The sequence below is a fragment of the Callithrix jacchus genome, chromosome 13 (genome assembly GCF_049354715.1).
Source record: "Callithrix jacchus isolate 240 chromosome 13, calJac240_pri, whole genome shotgun sequence".
Taxonomy (NCBI): domain Eukaryota; kingdom Metazoa; phylum Chordata; class Mammalia; order Primates; family Cebidae; genus Callithrix; species Callithrix jacchus.
Window position 1 is genome coordinate 31,270,465 of NC_133514.1, and position 21,271 is coordinate 31,291,735.

General features: G+C 44.7%; 1 protein-coding gene across 1 annotated transcript; it reads right to left on the minus strand.

The window, feature by feature from the left end:
- Positions 1–459: 459 nt before the first annotated feature.
- On the minus strand, positions 460–16,098 carry MBOAT4 (membrane bound ghrelin O-acyltransferase MBOAT4). The gene is made up of 3 exons (XM_035270233.3): positions 15,915–16,098; positions 10,866–11,090; positions 460–3,986 (listed from the first exon to the last, which is right to left on the minus strand). The coding sequence occupies exons 1-3, from the start codon at positions 16,031–16,033 to the stop codon at positions 3,023–3,025; spliced, it is 1,308 nt and encodes a 435-aa protein (XP_035126124.1). The 5' UTR covers positions 16,034–16,098; the 3' UTR covers positions 460–3,022.
- Between the last annotated feature and the right edge of the window lie 5,173 nt (positions 16,099–21,271).

Below are 21,271 nucleotides of genomic sequence, written 5' to 3' on the forward strand. Positions count from 1 at the left end.
TGCCTTCATGTTAATCGGTGATATTCATCTATAACCTTCTAAGTGATCTATAGCTTCCAACTTATTATCTTTGTGAAGTTTAAACGATTCAAAGTGTATTAGTCTGTTCTTGTACTGCTATAAAGTACTACCTGAGGCCAGACATGGTGGCTTACGCCTGTAATCCCAGCACTTTGAGAGGCCAAGGTGGATGGATCACTTGTGGTCAGGAGTTCAAGACCAGCCTGGCCAATGTGGTGAAACCCCAACTCTACTAAAATTACAAAAATTAGCTGGGCATGGTGGCATGTACCTGTAGTCCCAGCTACTTGGGAGGCTGAGGCAGGAGAATTGCTTGAACCTGGGAGGTGAAGGTTGCAGTGAGCTGAGATCATGCCACTGCGCTCTAGCCTGGGTGACAGAGCGAGACCCTGTCTCCAAAAAAGAAAAGAAGAAGAAGAACCACCTGAGACTGGGTAATTAAAGAAAAGAGAAGTTTAATTGGCTCACGGTTTCACAGGCTATACAGGAAGCATGGCTGTACAGGAGGCCTCAGGAAGCTTACAATCCTGGTGGAAGGTGAAGAGGAAAGAGGCGCATTTTACATGGCTGGAGCAGGAGAAAGAGAAAGACGGGGAGGTGCTACACACTTTGATAAACAACCAGATCTTGTGAGAACTCACTATTACGAGAACAGCGAGAGAAATCCACCCCCATGATTTAATCACCTCCTACCAGGCCCTTCTTCCAACACTGGGGATTACAATTCAATATGAGATTTGGGTGGGGACACAAACCCAAACCATATCAAAAAGCTTATTTGCAATTTTACATTTTGAAAAGGATGACAAGGATGGGTTTGGAATATTCAACAAGCTGAAATACCTGTATGCTTTGTATGGTGGGATAGATGTCACTTTGGGTAAGCAGATGCTTTTACGTAGCACACGAACAGTTTCTTTTATTTGAACGAGCATGTATTTCTTTTAGTGAGTTCTAGAGTAAAATAGAATTAGCACACCAAACCCAATTTTTATCACTGCCATTGCTTAGAAGAGGGGTAAATTTTATAAATAAGTTGAATTAAAGTTGATTAAAGAAAAATGGTAATTACATAAGAGTACTGGTGACCTGCAGATGTGGCAGTAATTTCTAAGTGCTAGTTAAGTGACATTGCTACTGCATAATTTAGAAGTCCTGATATCTTTCTCTTTTTTTTTTTTTTTTTGAGACTAAGTTTTGCTCTTGTTGCCCAGGCTGGAGTGTAATGACGTGATCTCGGCTCACTGGAACCTCTGCCTCCTGGGTTTAAGCAATTCTCCTGCCTCAGCCTCCTGAGTAGCTGGAATTACAGTCATGTGCCACCACTCCTGGCTAATTTTGTGTTTTTAATAGATACTGGGTTTCTCCATGTTGGTGAGCTGCTCTCAAACTCTGACCTCAGGTGATCCACCTGCCTCGGCCTCCCAAAGTGCTGGGATTACAGGCATGAGGCATTGCACCCAGCCATCCTGACACCTTTCTCTTGGTGTATTTTAAATCCTAACAGGAAGAAACAGAGGAAGTTATATAGACTATGCCAAGAAAACAAGAATCAAACTCACCCTCAAAGTTATATTGAAATGGCATTTACTTCCTGTTATTGATCTCTTTGTAAGACATGTTTATGAGTCAGCTTTGTATTTAACAATTATGTAAATAGTTATCATGTCTTAGGTGGGTTTTCAGTTTATTGACATAAATCTGGGAATCCTATCAGCCATTCTATTTTTAGGACAAATTTTTTTCAAATTTTCAAAAAAATTTTTAACCCTCTGTCATCCAGGCTGGGGTGCAGTGGCACAATCACAGCTCACGGCAGCCTCGAACTCCTGGGCTCAAAAGATCCTTCTGTCTCAGCCTCCAGAGGAGCTAGGTCTTTAGGTGCATACATCATGCCCACCCAATTATATATATATATATATTTTGAGACAAGTTCTTGCTACGTTGCCCAACCTGGTCTCAAACTCATGGCCTCAAGTAATCCTCCCACCTCAGCCCTGTAAAGTGCTGGGATTACAGGCATGAGCCACTGCACCTGGCCCAAATTTACAAATTTAGACAAAATTTTCAAACTTATGAATAGGTATGAATCTCTAGTTCACATAACAAACCAATATGATAATGAGTTAGGTATTGTTTTGGTTTGGTTTTGTGTTGCTAAAGTTCCCATTCCGGGATCAGGTGGGCCAACTGAACACTCAATTTTGGGGTGTCTATATATAGAGTATTTGCCATCTGGTTCATAGCACCTTGTGTTTTTATGTTTCACTTTACTTAATCTTTGCTTCCACATCTAGGCTATAAACCTTAAGGGAAGAAACCACATCTATTTCCTTTCTGTATCCTCAGTACCAGCAGAATAGCTTGCTAAAGTAGACACGTACATCCCTACTGCAAGTCATTTGGTATATTCATCCAAAACTTTAGAAAAATTTTTATTATGGAAAAGTTCAAATGTATGCATCACTGACGCGTCATCTGGTGCTCAGTGTATGATGGACTATACTGTTTGCTGAGAATGACAGCAAGGAAAACCGAGCCGGCCCCCAAAGCAGAAAACTGCTCAGGGTGTTCTAAAATAGTAAACAGTATGTCTATATCACACACCAGTTAAACTAGTTCTTCAATCATGTGATATGTGACCCTGTCCCCATGGCTCCCTCGTGGAGAATGCTTTCTAGTTTTTCTTTGATCAGTGGTAAGTAGGCACCAGCTACCTGCCTAGTTTATTTTTGTTTTATGAGAAAACACAGAACACCTGTTTGTTAATAATAATCACCTGTTCAGAGAGAATAAATATGTGGGTCAAAGTCGGCTTGAGGCTCTCAACATGGAAGGCTGTTAGCCCCGACAGTCTCACTTTGCACTCTTTGTGTCTGTTTCTTAATTCCTTCACCACCACTTGTGGGTGTTGGGGGTCTCTATGACCGAGCTGGTCTTAGTAATCTGGCACTTTCTAAACTGTTGCATGGGTGCATAAGATGAAAGCCAGGGAAAGACGTCAGTTACATTTGTGCTTTCTCTTCACCAATAACAAAAGCAGAATACAGTACACCATGGGAAAGACACTGTTGTAAGAATTACAGAGCAACCAGAGAGAGGAAAGGCTCCTGACCTCCACAGCCAGCATGATGTAGGCAATGATCAACTGGGTGTGGGCCCAGGTGAGGGTTCTATAGAACAGCCTTATCGGCCAGGATCTGATAAACCCATTGGCAAAGGAGTGAATCAGGTAGTCAGCTTCCACCATCACAGCCCAGCAAAGGAAACCAAACACCTGTCCCGGATGGAGTCCATGCCACCAGGCAGAGAAGGCAAATGTCTGAAACAATGGCCAAGCCCTGCTGTTCTGGAATACAAGTCGTCGGAGCCATCGAGCTGTGCTTTGGTTCCACTTTCTTGCAAACACGGATATCCTGTGGGTTCTTTCCAGGGTCCAGATGTCTGCATCAGAGACATATTCCTCCTCTCCAGAGCTCTGACCAAGCTCAGACCCAAAGCCTGCTGCGTAGAGGAGGGAGTCGTCCAGGATCCAGTGGGAGTAGTAGGTGAGTTTAAAGAGCCCAGCTGTGGTCCACATGACATAGATGCACTCGAATTGCTGGCAATCTGTCAGTCCCACTCCGGCACCCACCACCCTGCTCACAGCCACGTTTAGGCACTCTAGTCCAAGAATCTGCAGACCCCTCCAGCTCAGAGTCCAGAAAGAGTGCCTCGGATACAAACTACTGGACCCTTGAACACGAGCCTGAAATTGCTGGAAGGAGCATAAAGAGCCTCCCAGGAGAGCAGGGAAAAAGAGCAAGTAGCTGAAATAGGGCAGTGCCATACACACATGCTCAGACAAAGAGCTCCTGCTCCTGATGATTCCAGATGCTGTCTCTGCTTTTCCCTCACAAATGTCCAGAGAGAGGGATGTGACCCTCTGGGTCAAGAGCATGAGAGAAGAAAGAGTGATGCAGAATCTGCAAGAGAATTTTTTTAAAAACATAAAAACACTCTGTATTTATTCTCTCTTATTCCAGTCTGCTATACATGATCTCACGGGAAATAGCTCTGCTCAGCTAAGATTAATCTCATGGCTTGCAGGACCCCACAAAGAGTAAATCTTAAAATAAAATAAATAAATCATATTTTTATTTATTTATTTATTTTGAGACAGAGTTACCCGGACTGGAGTGCAATGTCCGCCTTCTGGGTTCAAGCAATTCTCCTGCCTCAGCCTCCCAAGTAGCTGGGACTACAGGCACGCACCACCATGTCCAGCTAATTTTTTTATTTTTAGTAGAGACGGGGTTTCACCATGTTGACCAGGATGGTCTCGATCTCTTGACCTTGTGATCCACCCGCCTTGGCCTCCCAAAGTGCTGGGATTATAGGCATGAGTATTTATTTTTTTATAGAGATGGGGTTTTGCTATGTTGCCCAGGCTGATCTCAAACTCTTGGGCTTAAGCCATTTTAAGTAGCTCAATTCAAGTGCATCTATGTCATGTGGACCACAGTCCATCTCAGCCTCCCAAAGTGCTAGGATTACAGGCATGAGCCACCGCACCAGCAGTATTTACAGATCTTAAGTATACAGTGGAGCTGAAGTCTAGAAAAATATACCCCAAACTTTTAAGAATAGTTACCTCTAGGGAATGAGATTAGCCTAAGAATATCTTTCACTTTTTGCTTTGTTTGAATTTTTTGTAATAATTATGTTTTATATAAATAAGTATATGTATACCTGTGTGAATATGTGTGTATGTATGCATATATATTTTTTGTTTGTTTTAAAGCAAAGATTAGATGCACACATTTACACTCATGTTCAACTTGAGAAGCTTCCCAGGGATCTCAGAGATCCATCCCATCTTCTATCCTGAAATCTTCCATCCTGAATAGGAGAATTTGCGTGGGAAGTTTTACTTTGACAGCTGAAGACTCTTGAATTAATTCAGAAGCACACACTACCCCAATTCGAAAGTTGTGAGAATAAAAATGGAACCATGCTGGGTGCAGTGGCTCACACCTGGAATCCCATCAGATTGGGAGGCTGACATGGGTGGATCCCTTGAGCCCAGGAGTTCAAGGCTGCAGTGAGCTCTGACTGCACCACTGCACTCCAGCCTGGGCATCAGAGTGAGACCCTGTCTGAAAAAAAAGAAAGAAAGAAAGAAAAGAAAAATCAAGTCACTTGTGTTAAAAAGGAAAACCAAACAAAACAATTCTGACAAACAGCCAAGGAAAGGTCTAAAGAGAGGGTTCTCAATGCTTGTATGTCTGGTAACAAAAACTACCACAAAAGACTGCAAAAACTATTGCAACCCTTCACAAAAAAAATACTTTTGTGTGATGCAATCACCTGCCCAGCCACTGCCTGCCCAATCACCCTTGTCATTGATCCTGTACTCAAGGACAATAATTTCAAAACAATTGTATAATGCTTCTCATTTTTCCCTTAAAAATCTTTGTCTTCCTTTACCAACCTGAATACACACATAGTTTACTATGGCACACATATTCCCACCGTAATGCCCTATTCCTAAATAAGCATCATTTTCTCTTTTTGTTTCACTTTTTTTGGAGACGGATTCTCTCTCTGTGGCCCAGGCTGGAGTGCAGTGACACAATCTCAGCTCACTGCAACCTTTGCTGCCTCCTGGGTTCAAGTGATTCTCCGAGTCTCCCAAGTAGCTGTGATTACAGGTGCAGGCCACCATGCCTGGCTAATTTTTGTATTTTTAGTAGAGACGGGGGTTCGCCATGTTGGCCATGCTGGTCTCGAACCCCTGACCTAAGGTGATCTGCCAGCCTTGGCATCCCAAATTGCTGGAATTACAGGTGTGAGCCACTGGACCCAGCCATAAGCATCATTTTCTTTTCTTTTCTTTATGTTTTTCCCAATATACAGTCTCACTCTATCACCCAGGCTGGAGTACAGTGGCACTGTCTTGGCTCACTGCAACCTCTGCCTCCCACACTCAAATGATCCTCCCAGCTGGGACTACAGACATGTGCTACCATGCCTAGTTAGTTTTTGTGGTTTTTCTGTAGAGATGGGGTTTCGCTATGTTGGCCAGGCAAACTCCTGGCCTCCAAGTTGGTCTTGAATTCCTGGCCTCAAGTGATCCGCCCACCACAGCCTCCCAAAGTGCTGGGATTGCAGGCATGAGCCACCACATCCGGCCCCATCGTTTTCTTTTAGGGAGCCTCTTTCTGTTTGTTATTTAGGGTGATATCAGGTGGGATCAAGTAAATGGGGAAATTAAACATTAGTCAGAGATGCAAATAAGAGAATGATGAGGAACAATGTGGGAAATGATGATTATAATATTTCCAAGAAAGGCCGATAAAGATCAGGATCAGAGACCTGGGAGAAATTTGCCATAGAGGAGACAAAAACTGAGTAGTGAAGGGAAGATGGGAAGCTGAAGATTTTCAATATGAACCAGCCTCTGACTGTAAGACTCTGCCTAATGTGGGATTTGTACTGAGGCATGGATCACAATGTGTGCTCAGCCATTAGCAATTTGAAGTATAGTCTTAATCAATCACCTGAACTCTTACTGCTTTATCATCAAAGATCCTGCTGGCAAGAGTATTGAGGAGAACAATGAATGAAAATTAGGCTGGGTGCAGTGGCTCACACCTGGAATCCAGCACTTTGGGAGGCTGAGGTGAGGTGGGTGGATCACTTGAGCCCAGGAGTTTGAGACCAGCCTGGGCAACATGGCAAAACCCCATTTCTACAAACAATATGAAAATTAGCCCTGTGTGGTAGCACATGCCTGTGGTCCCAGCTACTGAGGAGGCTGAAGTGGGAGGATCACTTGAGCCCAGAAGGTCGAGGCTGCAATGCACCATGAGCATGCCATTGTGCTCCAGCCTGTGCAGCTGAGCAAGATCCTGTCTAAAAAACAAACAAACAAACAGACAAACAAAAAAAGCCTATACTCCCAGCACTTTGGGAGGCAGAGGCGGGTGGATCAGAGGTCAGGAGATAGAGACCATCCTGGCTAACACAGTGAAACCCTATCTGTACTAAAAATACAAAAAACTAGCCAGGTGTGGTGGCATATGCCTGTAGTCCCAGCTACTTGGGAGGCTGAGGCAGGAGAATCACTGGAAGCCAGGAGGCAGAGGTTGCAGTGAGCAGAGGTCACACCACTGCACTCCAGCCTGGGTGACAGAGCAAGGCTCCATCTCAAAAAAGAAAGAAAATTACAATGACACTCTACAATCAGGAACTCGAACACGGTCCTGTGGAGAGAAAACAGTCTCCCAACTGCTGCTGTTTCTGTGTCTGAAGATTTAAGAAAAACTGACCAGCTTACTTGATTGATTCTTACTGAAAGCAAGGTAGCATCCAAATGCCACCAACCCCTGGCTCCCTCACTCTCTCTTATGGACGGAATGTGTGTCCCCCAAGTTCAAGTGCTAACGACCTCACCCCAGTACCTGAAAATATGTGGAGTGAGGGTCTTTGAAGATGTGATTAAGGTTAAGTGAGGTCATTAGGATGGGCGCTAATCCAATATGCATGCAGTCCTTATCAGAACAATTAGGACACGGACACACACACAGAGGGGTGAAAATCATGAGGACCCAGGGGGATACTGCCACCTACAAGCCACGAGAATGGCCTCAGAAGAACCCAGCCCTGCTGACACCATCATCTGGGACTTCCAGCCTCCAGAACAGTGAGGAAATGAATTTCTGTTGTTTGAGCCACCCAGCACTGTGTGATGGCAACAGCCCTGCCCAACCAGCACCGCCTCCCATTCCAGGTCTGCTCCAGTGCAGTGTTCACGCCAAGGGCTTGAGACTGTTAGTGTGACTCGCCCCATCTTGGTTGCTGGACCTATCTGCTCTCCCCCCACTCTCGAGGGCTGTTGAGTCGAGGTAAAAATGGCTAAGCCACTGAGGCAAAAACAGAATGCAGAGTAAGGTCCTGTGGTTTATGAGGACATTGTGCTGACTGCTTCATATCCCCCTTAGTCTCTGTGTAGGCAATAGGCTTGCCGCAATTGAGATGCCTGAGAGGGGCAAAGACCCCTGCCCATATTTTCTCAGGAGCTGAGCCTTTGCTCTACCTCCTGATGGAAAACATAGTTAACAAGCCACCTTAAGGACACTATTGTTTGCACTGTGTATCTTTGAAAAACATATATTAACTCCTACACTGTTTTGTAAGCTATTATCACAAGCCCCCTTAAAACTGCTTTGTGAGCTGTTATCACAAGCCCCTGATAACTATTTTTACGTGATTTCTGTTCCCTTTTGTGTTTGCCCTCTTTTCTGCTGAGCTAAAGTAAGTGCTGAGCTAAAGTAAATGTAACAAGAAAAAAGGTATAAAAGCTGTAACCCACAGAAATAAAGTTGCTGCTTGACTTCAAGTCATTCAGAGCTCCAAACTCCACTTTTCTTTCTTCTTTCACTTCCGCGTGCTCTCTCCCTCAGGTTGAACGAGACATCTACGTTGGTGGTCTCGGGGGACTCTCACAGGTCAGTAGCCCCCTGGCAGACGTGCCGGACCCCAACACTCCAGCCTCCCTCACATCCAGCCAGATCCTGTTCAACTTGCCCTCCCAGCCCCATCAGGCCCCGGCTCCCTACCTACATCCTGATTCACTCCATCTCATTTGGTACTTCCTACGCCCCACCCACCTGCCATCTTGCCTTTTCCATATAGCAGCCAACCTAAAGACTTTCGTGAAAATAGTCCCTTTTTTGTTGAGACAGAGTCTCCCTCTGTTGCCCAGTCTGGAGTGCCGTGGTGTGATCTCAGCTCACTGCAACCTCCGCCTCTCGGGTTCAAGGGATTCTCCTGTCTCAGCCTCCTGAGTAGCTGGGATTCCAGGCATCCACCATTATGCCTGGCTAATTTTTGTATTTTTAGCAGAGATAGGGTTTCGCCATGTGGGCCAGGCTGGTCTTGAACTCCTGGCCTCAAGTAATCTGCCTGCCTCAGCCCCCCAAAGTGTTGGGATTACAGGAGTGAGCCACCATGCTGGGCTGAAAATAATCTTAATAGGAAAATTAAAAAAGGATTCTGGGTATAGTCAGGATGGCAAAGCAAGTGAACCAACCACAGGCTAGAATCAGATAGGCTAGAATCAGAGCATCACAGTCTCTGTGCTCCGAGGGACCCTGAAGCCAATTGTGATCATCAGAGACAGCCAGGATCATGACATCTCAAGATCGCAAAGCAGTGTTTCCCCCTTATCTCAGGGATCTTGCTGATTCACAATAACACTTCTCTAGATTGCAATTAGCTCTTGACTTCTATTTTCTAGATGGGGTGCCTACCCTTCTTCAGCAAGACGGGAACAGCTGAGTCTGAAGGAAGAAAAACACTGACACAGCAGCTGCTTCTCCCAGCAACTGCCATGGGAAGATTGATACCTGCACGCGGAGTGTCCACTCAGCCCGTGCGAAGGCTGGCAGACGGTGCTGAGTCACTTCCGGGCAGGCCTCCTCTGCGGGCTCTGGGATTCCAGCTTCGCCCTCCCTCTCAGGCACAATGACAACTACGGCACAGTGCCAGACACTGCACTACATAGGCAGCACGTGGCAGTGATGATTAGTCACAGAATCCCATTTATATTCATTCTAATCAAACTGTCATTGCATATATAACTGAAACAGTGAAAGAGATCTGACTTAAGAAACTCCATCTTTCTTCTAACCTCCTAGCTGTCCTTGTTCATTCCTGGGACTCATTTTGGGAGGAACTTGGTTTATAGCTTATAGTTTATAACAAAGACAATCACAGCCCTATCCCAAAACAAACACCCTTCTTGCCTGGACACTAGACGGCCTTTGTAGGACTAACAAATTAGCAAATGATCAGAAATTATGGCTTAGGAGTCACGCAGCTGGAGATGACAAGATTCCGACCCTCTCCATGTTGTTCCCGGGGATAACATTCCTATCATAAGGCCTACAATCAGTGCTTGAGATATTTTGCAGACCCTGCCCTTAATGGATCAGCTGGCACTACTCAGATCGATAAACTGGCTCATCTTATCTTGCGACCCCACCCAGGAATTGATTCAGGGCAAGAAGACAGTTCCGATTCCCTGTCATTTCATCTCCAATCCAACCAATCAGCACTCTTGACTCACTGGCCTCCCCCCTACCCACCAAATTATCCTTAAAAACTCAGATCCCCAATTGCTCGGGGAAACTGCTTATGATTACCCCAAATGCTTGGAGTAGTAATAAAACTCCTGTCTCCCACACAGCCAGCTCTCTGTGAATTACTCTTTCTCTATTGCATTCACCTGACTGCCTAGGTAGTAGAGAAGGTGAATCCATTAAGCAATTACACTAACATTGACAACACTCTTAGGCCGGGCACAATGGCTCACACCTGTAATTCCAGCATTTTGGGAGGCTGAGGCAGGTGGATCATGAGGTCAGGAGTTCCAGACCAGCCTGGCCAACATAGTGAAACCCCATCTCTACTAAAAATACAAAAATTAGCTGGACGTGTTGGTGCACGCCTATAGTCCTAGCAACTTGGGAGGCTGAGGGAGGAGAATCTCTTGAACCCAAGAGGCGGAGGTTGTGGTGAGCTGAGATCACACTGCTGCACTCCAGCCTGGGCAATAGAGCAAGACTCCATCTCAAAAGAAAAAAAAATCTTTCAATTTTTTGCAAGTATTGTTAACCCCATATCTTTTCCCATAAAAAGAAATGAGTATGAAAGAGGCGAAAGGACTTGCTCAAGGTCACACTGGTCAAATGTGGGAGAAGTAAGATTCCAACCCAACACCCAGGTTCTCTCTGCTACCACGGTAGTGCAAGCAAACCCCAGGTAGACCGAGTACTACCAGTGAACAGGCTGCTTACCTCGCAGAAGGAGGCTCATGCAGGTAATACTCAGTGTAGTGCAGACCCAGGTGACACAAGGTCTGCCAACTCATCTGAAAGCAGAAGGTCCACCTGTGGACTTGCTGCGGGGCCAGAGAACAGAGGAGAGCCACCGTGCAGACAGCAGGGGTGAAGACGAGCACGGCATAGGGACCCATGGCAGCCACAGCCAGGGCGCCTCCTCCAGCCAGGAGAAAGAGATACCTGAAAGAGAAGGGACACCCTGGGGAGAACAATTTAGAACCGTGAAGCAAAGGAATTGCTGCAAATGTCACTCCAGGGAACCCGATGGGGTAGGCCCCACACAACACCTAGAGTAGCGGCGCTGTTAGCACTCTGGGGCCTTGCTTTTGTTCTTCGGAAGAAAAGAATCATGGGAGAAAGAGCCAGAAATTCGTAAACTTAAACTTCTGCCTTAGAGACAAATCTTTTTTTTTCTTTTTCCTTTTTTTTTTGAGACAGGGTCTCTCTCTCTGTCACCCAGGGTGAGTATAGTGTTGCAATCATGGCTCACCGCAGCCTTGACCTCCTGGGCTCCCCACCTGGGAGAAACTACAGCCATGCACCACCATGCCTGGGTAACTTTTAATTTTTTTAGAAATGGGGTCTTGGTGTGTTGCCCAGTCTCAGACTCCTGGCCTCAAATTATCCTCCTGCCTTGCTTCCCAAAGTGCTGGGATTACAGGCATGAGCCACCACACCAGGCCACTGCAGAATCTTGACTCCTTTTTGTCGGCACCAACACTGGCTTTTGGGGCCCCCTGGCTTTCTTCATTCTGTCCTTGCATTCCTTTTGCTGTTTTCTTGAGGTCTTTTTCTTCTCATCTGGCCTATGTCTTGCAGGTTTATGCTTGGGTTCACTTTTCTTTGCATAATCCAGGGAATCATAAACAATGCCAGTTATCTTGCTACAACACAATAGGGTCAGAATCGAAATACAAAGAAAAAGAAGATATCCTTTTTTTTTTTTGAGATGGCATTCACGCTTGTTGCCCAGGCTGGAGTGCAGTGGTGTAATCTTGGCTCACCACAACCTCCACCTCCTGGGTTCAAGCGATTCTCCTGCCTCAACCTCCCGGGTAGCTGGGATTACAGGCATGTATTACCATGCCCAGCTAATTTTGTATTTTTAATAGATACAGGGTTTCTCCATGTTGGTCAGGCTGGTCTCAAACTCCTGACTTCAGGTGGTCCACCCACCTCAGCTTCCCAAAGTGCTGGGATTACAGGCATGAGCCACCGCGCCCGGCCTGATATCCATCTTATATATCATGTCCATGTGATCTTGTAAATCTTGGCTAGTTTTTCCCAAATTTCTTTTTTAGTCCTGCTGCCTTCTCAGAGTGAAGGATGACCATGACCATTTGTTTCCACTGAAGTCATCAGTTGATATGAACTCCTTTGTCTGGACAGCTGCTGTGTCTTTCATGATAGTGGCCAATTTTCAGGTGGCCAGGGAGGAAAAGGGCAGTCTTTTGTCTTGTTTTTGAGATAGGGTCCCTGTTACCCAGGCTGAAGTGCAGTGGCACGATCATGACTCACTGCAGCCTTGACCTCCCCGGCTCAAGAAATCCTCCCACCTCAGCCTCCTTAGTAGCTGGAACTTAAGGCATGCACCACCATACTTGGCTAATTTTTTTTTTTTTGTATTTTTTATAGAGACAGGGTTTCACCATGTTGCCCGGGCTGGTCTTGAACTCCCAGACTCATGTGATCCTTCTACCTTTGCCTCTCAAAATGCTGGGATTACAGGTGTGAGCCAGTGTGCCCAGCCAGTGTTTTCTTTAAAATGTTGTAAAATACCCACATTGATGGAATGGTTTGTGAATCATGCCTCTCTCAGAAGCCAGGGAGATGTGGATATGCAGAGGGCTGGGTCGGTTCACATTAGGCACCCTTGGTTCTTCCTTCTGCATTATATGGAGGCTTGTTTTTTAATTGGTGCCAAATTAATAAAGCTGAATGAAGGGGTCGGAAAAAGTGTGGAATAACTGGGTGCAGTGGCTCATGCTTGTAATCCCAGCACTTTGGGAGGCTGAGGCAGGCAGATCACTTGAGGTCAGGAGTTCGAGATCAGTGTGGCCAACATGGTGAAACCCTATCTCTACTAAAAACACACAAAAAATTAGTAGGGCATGGCGGCGGGCCCCTGTAATCCCAGCTACTTGGGAGGCTGAGGCAGGAGAATCGCTTGAGCTCAGGAGACAGAGGTTGCAGTGAGCTGAGATCAGACTGCTGCACTCCAGCCTGGGTGACAGAGAGTGACTCCATCTCAAAAAATAAGCAAGCAAGCAAGCAAGAAAGAAAAAGGGACTGACTGGTCAGGGAAAGCGAGTCTAAGAAGCCTATGATTTCTCTACCAACTCAGAACCAGGAAACACTATTGCAGGGCAAATGTGTGTTACAGCTCCGGGCACAGTGCCAGGAACAGGTTGGCAAGAACCAGTTTCTTGGGAGAGAGCGTTAGGTGTCTCAATATGAGAGGATCTATTATTCAAAAGCCTGGACCATTCCTGTGCTTCTCTTTGAGCCTATACTTGGAATGACTTCCCTGCTCAACACCCTAGTTAATACTGTGGTCCAAGCCTTCAATTCCCTGCTATGGGAAAACAAAAGGGGAACATTTATTCTTTACCCAGCAACCCTCCCACCCAGAGGCAACTCCCCTAGGAGATTTATAAACATTAAGTTGTCTGTACATGGATAATGTAGAATGTGTGGCTTAGCGATTACATATTTCATTCTAGGCATTGTGCTAATATCCTTTATGAGAAATATATTTAATACTTAAAATAACCCCATGAGATAAGCATTATGTTTTCTGTTTTATAGATAAGGACACTTGGGGGAAGTATATTCACATACACAAGGACACTCAGTTAGGTGAGGGAGTTAAAACTCAACAGGCTGAATCCAAAGTGAGCAGTCTTTTTTATTTCATTTTTATTTTTTTGACAGTCTCACTCTGCTGCCCAGGCTGGAGTACAGTGGCATGATCACCACTACAACCTCAGACTCTGGGGCTCAATGGACCTTCCTGCCTCAGGCTCCTAAGTAGCTGGGACTACAGGCATGCACCACCATACCCGGCTACTTTTTTGTGCTTTTTGTAGAGACAGAAGTTTTGTCATGTTGCCCAGGCAGGTCTCGAACTCCTGGGCTCAAGCTATCCACTTGCCTCAGCCTCCCAATTACTCAGATTACAGGTATGAGCCACTGCTTCCAGCCAGAAACTGAGCTATCTTCACCCTAAGGAAACTCCATGAGGATTAATCCTTATTTTTGCACACGTTTTGCTTTATTGTTTTGTGATTCTTTCTCAAAAGGAAACTTCTTTACAGTTGTTCCCCAACTCCGATCTCCCATAAATGAAGATAAGGGCCATCAGACAGTTGTGAACACGTGATCATACTATAATTTAATCAAATTCTGCAATCCTAACTGATCATTAGATACAGCTATATTTTATTTAAGAATCCCAGTATATAAAAATTATAATTCCCAAAATAAGTGAATTATTAGGAAGTGGCCCTTTGGCAACAGATTTTCACTTTACAAAAGGACAAAAAATCATTCCACCAAACCTTTTTAAAAATAGGGACTGTCAGGGAAAAGGGGTTGAAAAGCTGTCAGGTGCTGTGCTCAACCCCTGGGTGATGGGCTCAATCATACCCCAAACCTCACCATCACACAATATACCCATGTAACAAACCTACACGTGTACCCCCTGAATCTAAAATAAAAGTTGGAATTATTTTTTAAAATATATTTCAAATTATCTGGGCATGGTGGCGCATGCCTGTAGTCTCAGCTACTAGAGAGGCTGAGGCAGGAGAATCCCTTGAACCCAGGAAGTAAATGTTGCAGTGAGCCGAGATCGTGCCACTGCACTCCAGCTTGGGTGATAGAGGGAGATTCTGTCTTCAAAAATATACGTAAGTAAAATTAAATTAAATTAAAAATGTATCTGAGACTTTTCAATTTAATGGAAAATCATGTAGTCACGTTAACAGTACACTCACCATTTCTGTTCTATATTCAGTTAAGTTCTTGCCTTCTGACTATGTTAAAAAATAAAATCTTATATGAGCAATCTTAAAAGACAGGTACTGTCTGTAATGCGTTGAGGTTATTTGATATTAAAAAATCATTACCATCAAGTCATCACATCTCTAGTGACAATAATTTTTGAACTTCAAATTATCATATAGCTAATTTAACAGGATTCATTTTGACTTATTTCATTTCTCTGAGAATTCATATACAGGCACTTTAAAAATCACATTTATTTATAATACAACTTATACTGATGTAACTTTATATAAAATTTAATTTGATTGAAAATGATAAAATTCCATGAAATTAGGACTATTCAAGACTATCTGAGATCTGTGGTTGACAGAGATGTATCCACTGGGAGAATTCCTGTACCATTACAACAACCATCTCTCCTGAGAGTTTATTTTCATCCATTTGCCATTTAATGTGAACCCAGCAAACCTTACATCAATGCACACAGGATGTGAATTTCCAATTTAATTTTACTCTATTATACCTAGTAATTATCAAGCAATCGATAATCAGTGACAGTGATAGTAAGTTAAAAACAAATGTAAAAAATATATCATAATCTTCACATCTGCAGTCTACTCTGCTTTTTGCCCTACTGTAGTATTTCTGGGTTTTGGTGTTTTTTTGGTGGGGAGGGATAGAGTCTCACTCCATCGCCCATCCTTACCCAACCTCAGCTCACTACAACCTCCGCCTTCTGGGCTTAAGCAAGTCTTCTGCCTCAGCCTCCTGAGGAGCTGGAACTACAGGCCTGAGGCACCATGTCTGGCTAATTTTTTGTTTGTTTTTTTAATAGAGACGGGGTTTTGCTGTGTTGGCCAGGCTGGTCTCAAACTCCTGGCCTCAAGTGATCCTCTCACCTCAGCCTCCCAAAGTGCTGGGATTACAGGCAAGAGCCACCGCGCCTGGCCACTATAGTATTTCTGAATGAAGGAGTAAAATAGCCATCCAGCCTACCTGGCACGAATGGAGAATGAATCCATGATGCAGAGATAATTGAACAGAAGTGCAAAAGGAAATGCAGCCCCCTGATAAAATGATACAGGATGGAGAAAGAACAGCCGAAGCCACTTCATTATGAACCAAAACAAAAGATCCTGCCTTTTCCAGTGTCCTTAACGGATGCCTTCCTCCAAGACTCATCTCAACCAGGCTCTCTCTGGTCTTTTTATCTGGTTTAGGGGGGGCTAAGGTGAGCAAAAGGCAAACAAAAGCTCTGGAGATAAGCAGAATAAAAACTGGCTTTCTGATTGAGGAACTACACTATGGAAACAAAAACCCATTTTGGTGTGACATTAATAATGGCATGCACTAAGAACATTGCTTTTGGAAGCTGGTTGAGTTTCATTTACCTAGTGTACTATTCTATTTGCCTTTCCAGTCATTATGCTGTCATATTTTCTTCACTAAGTTACTGAAAATCTCATTTCCCAACTGAGGACAGGCCACTCCCTGGACTGAAAGGGGGAAACAGGAATGTGGTCAGGAGGAAGGGAAGCAGGTTCTGTTCTTTTTCTTTTTTTGAGATAGGGTCTGGCTCTGTCGCCCAGGCTGGAGTGCAGTGGTGCAACCTCGGCTCACTGCAACCTCCACCTCCCCAGCTCAAGCGATCCTCCCACCTCAGCTTCCTGAAAAACTGGGGGTACAGGCATATGCCACTACACCTGGCTAATTTTTGTATTTTTTTTTTGTAGAGATGGGGTTTTGCCATGTTGGCCAAGCTGATCTCAAACTCCTGGGCTCAAGTGATCCTCCTGCCTCGGCCTCCCAAAATTCTGAGATTACAGGCATGAGGAACTGCACCCAACTGGAGGCAGGTTTTAAGGAAAAAACCAAGATCCTCTTTCCTCACCACAACTCTCCTCATTTTTTTCTATCAGTACTCCTTATGTGTCTATTTCTCAATTCATTTGCCTGCCCCCTTTACAATGTGAGCTCTACAAGGAAAGGGCTTTGTTTTGTAGATTACTATATCCCTAGCACACAGGACAGTGCTGAATACATACTATATACTCAGTAAATATTTGTTTAAGTTTAAAAGATTTCGAGGAGGTCAGCCGTGGTGGCTCACGTCTATAATCCCAGCACTTTGGGAGGCTGAGGCGGGTGGATCATCTGAGGTCAGGAGTTCGAGACCAGCCTGGCCAACATGGTGAAACCCCGTATCTACTAAAAAATACAAAAATTTAGCTGAGCATGGTGGTGGACACCTGTAATCCCAGGTGCTCAGGAGGCTGAGGCAGGACAATCACTTGAACCTGGGGGGGCGGAAGTTGCAGTAGACCAAGATCACGCCATTGCACTCCAGCCTGGGCAACAAGAGTGAAACTCTGTCTCAAAAAAAAAGGTATGTTTGTGTCTATTTATTTATTGAGACAGGTTCCCACTCTGTTGCCCAGGCCGGAGTACAGTGGCACAACCTCAGCTCATTGCAACCTTGACCTCCTGGGCTCAAGTGATCCTCTCACCTCAGGCCCCCAAGTAACTGGGACTACAGGCATGTGCCACCATGCCTCGCTAATTATTGTATTTTTTGTAGAGACAGGGTTTTACCATGTTGCCCAGGCTAGTCTTGAACTCCTAACTCAAGCAATCCACCTGCCTCAGCTTCCCAAAGTGCTGGGATTACAGGCGTGAGCCACTGTGCCTAGCCTTAGTATTAATTTGTTCCTACCTGTACTTTTTGCACTCTGTAATCAGTACATTTTATTTTCAGGGTTCAAACAGTTCACTGATCCCTGAAAAGCCTATAGGCCCCAGACACCATACCTAATACCGATAAGATGGTTCTTTATAAGTAGGTCATAGAAGTCTTTCAAATTAATCTAGATAGTGCTTGAAAATGGATAGGCATTTACATGGTTGGCAGCAACAGAATATTCTAAATTCATTCATATACTCATTCAACAAGTTTTAGGGGAGTATCAATCATGCACCAGGCACTGTGGTTTGTGCTGAGTAACGAGTGAGAACAAAACTCATCTGGTCTTACCTTGGTGGAATTTAAGTCTTTGGAGGAAATGGTAAAATAAGTAAGTATAGCTGGTGATGAGTATAATCCTTACCCCATAGAGAAAATAATTAGAATAGGAAGGGTAGCCTGTTTTTTATTAGATGGTACTATGGTCTGAATGTTTGTGTCCTCCAGAATTCATATGTTGAAATAAAACCTTCAAGGGGCCGGGTGTGGTGGCTCACGCCTGTAATCCTAGCACTTTGGGAGGCCGAGGTGGGTGAATCATCTGAGGCCAGGAGTTCAAGACCAGCCTGGCCATCATGGTGAAACCCCATCTTAAAAATAAATAAATAAATAAAACCTTCAGGGTTCTGTCTTCTCTGACAGAAGTGTCTTCTCTGCAATTAAGAGGTGGGACATTTGGGAGGTGATTCGATGATAAGGGCTCCTACCAGACACAAAATCTCCAGTGCTTTGATCTGGGACTTCCCAGCCTCTGGAACTGTGAGAAGTGTCTTTGTTTATAAATTACAGTAGTCACACTTATCCATGGTTTCATCTTCTATGGTTTCAGTAACCTCTAGTCAATGTCAGTCCAAAAACATTAAATAGAAATTCCAGAAATAATTTGAGAGTTTTAAATTGTGCACCATTTTGAGTAGTGTGATGAACTCTCGTACCATCCTGCTCTCTCTGGGCCAGGGCATGAATCATCCCTTTGTCCTCCATATCCACACTGTTGATACTACCTGCTCATTAAACCCTTCTCAGTTTTCAGATACTCTGCTGCAGTATCAGAGTGCTTGTGTTCAAGTTAGTCTTATTTTACCTCATAATGGTCCCAAAGCACAAAATTAGTGATGCTGGTGATTTGGATCTGCCAAAGAGAAGCTGTAAGAAGCTGTAAAATGCTTTAAGTGAAAAGGTGAAATGTTCTTGACTTAAAAGGAAAGAAAAAAACTATATGCTGAGATTGCTAAGATCTATGGTAAGAGTAAATCTTTTATCCATGAAACTCTGAAGGGCAAAAAGGAAATGTGCGCGTAGTATCTAGAGGGTTCAGCACTAACTGTGGTTTCAGGCATCCACTGGGAGTCTTGGAATGTACCCAGTCTAAGGTATGACCGTCCCTCAGTGTTCTTGCAGAACTGGTTCCTGGACACCCTGATACCAAAATCTGCAGATGCTCAAGTCCCTCATATAAAATGGTGTAGTATTTGCATATAACTAACAGATGCATATCTATCCTCCCCTCTCCTTTAAATCATCTTTATATTACTCATAATATCTAATACAGTTCCTACATATCACTCCATTCACGTGGCTCCAATGTAGTACTTGGCATGCAGCAAATTCAAGTTTTGCTTTTTGGAAAATTGTGTAATTTTTCCTCCCAAATTCTTGATCCAACGTTGGCTGAATACCTGAATGTCAAACCCACAGATACAAAGGGCCAACTGTATTTTGTTATAGCAGCCAGAAAGAACTAAGATGGTCACGGAGAGTTTCCCTGAATGTGAGAGTCAGTTTTTTGTCTCAATGTGGTTAGGTTACATTCCCAAGTCATTAGTCAAACACTAATCTAGGTGCTGCTATAAAAGTATTTTGTGGATGTGATTAAAGTCTATAATCAGTTGAGTTTAAAGAAGGGAGATTATCCTAATCTGGATTGGCCTGATTCAATCAGCTGAAGGCTGTTAAGAGCAGAGCTGGGCTCCCCTGAAGAAATTCCTCCTGTGAACAACAGCCTCACCCCCTGCATGAGAATTCCAGCTTAGTCTACAGATTTTGGACTTGCTTAGCTGGGCCTCCACAATCACATAAGCCAATTCCTTATAACAAACCTCTTGATAGACATCTCCTACTAGTTCTGTTTCTCTGGTTGAAAACTGAGGAGTATGTGACATCTGAGACATAAAGGGTCAGAAGGTGTTAGTGTCAGGGCGAGTGGAAGTAGCTGGGGCTGGAGAGTCAGCTTTGCTTTTTGGAGAATGAGGGTGTGTTTGAACACAGAGAGGAAGAGGAACATGAAATGAGAGACGAGAGAAGTAGGCAGGCACTGGATCTAGCACAGAGATCGGTTACGGAAAGCAGTTTGGATTTTAAGAGGTAAGGGAAATAAAATCACTAAATTTGGCTCTCAGTTTTTTTTTTATTATATACTATAGAAAACAAACAAACAAACAGAGATGGGATCTTGCTGTGTTGACAGGGCTTGTCTCCAATTCCTGGCCTCAAGCAATCCTCCCATCTTGGCCTTCCAAAGTGCTGGGATTACAGGTGTGAGCCACCACACCGGGCCTCTATTTTTCTTTTAAAGGATGATTTTTACTACAATAGAACGACTTGGATTAGGATTGGGGGCAGGAGATGAGGGGGTGTGATTTCAGAGGCCAAGAATGAAAGGAGTGAACAATAGGGAGAGACACAGCGGCTGAGGTTAGAGAGATGGCAGGGTTGACAGTGTAAAGTGTAAGCAGGAGACCCGAGCTAGGACCAGCAAAACTTGTAGGTCTATTACAGATGTAGGGGTGAGGAGTGCCAGGGTGACTCTTGGGTGTGCAGCTTGAGCAACTGGGCAAATGGTGTGGATCAAAAAAGCAGCAGTTTGGAGGGAGGACGGGAGTGTTGATGGAAAGTCCCGTTCTGGAAGTTTAGGTTTGATATGACTCTGAGTGGAGATGTTAAGTAGTCACCCAAATATCAGGTGTGAAGATCTGCAGAGAGGGCAGAACCGGAGACATTCATTCGAGAGCAAGCAGGTGGAGGGCACTTAACCTATGGTGAGGATGCGCTCATATAGAGCGAGAAAAGGGCAGGAGGAGCCGTAATGTGTAGAGAAAGGCAGAGGCTGAAAAGGACCATCCGCGAGGTCAGAGGAATACTTTTAGAGTGTGATCACGCCTATGGAAAGGAGTAGGTAAAAATGAGGGCATAATAACGCGCGTTTGATGGCAATAAACAGCTTTGTTTCTTTTATCAGGGATATGGTCCAGCTTTGTAGCCCAGGCTGGAGTGCAGTGGCGTGGGCATAGCTCGCTGCAAGCTACACTGGGCTCAAGCGATCCTCTCGAGTAGCTGGGGGTACTGGGTCAGGCCACCAAGTCAGGCTTTTTTTTTTTTTTTTTTTAAGGGAGCGAGGGTCTCACCAGTTACTCAGGCTAGTCTCGCATCCTGGCCTCAAGCGAGCCTCCTGCCTCGGCCTTTCGGCCTCCCAGAGCGCTGGCTCCGAATTAGGGTCTACAGACTCCAGGACAGGGAGTCTACAATCCGCGGGCAGCCCCGCACTGCCCCTACTCACAGTACTGCGCGCCCAGCCTCGACGCAAACAAGAGCCGCGAGCTTCCCTAGCCCCGCC

What these genes read in the sequence shown, in the direction of transcription:
- MBOAT4 (XM_035270233.3), bottom strand. Translation starts at nt 16,033, where the DNA reads ATGAAGTGGCTTCGGCTGTTCTTTCTCCATCCTGTATCATTTTATCAG. An exon ending in TCATTCTCCATTCGTGCCAG is followed by an intron (nt 11,091 to 15,914) that starts GTAGGCTGGATG and finishes CTTCTCTTTCAG; the next exon opens with GTATCTCTTTCTCCTGGCTG. An exon ending in CATGAGCCTCCTTCTGCGAG is followed by an intron (nt 3,987 to 10,865) that starts GTAAGCAGCCTG and finishes ATTCTCTTGCAG; the next exon opens with ATTCTGCATCACTCTTTCTT.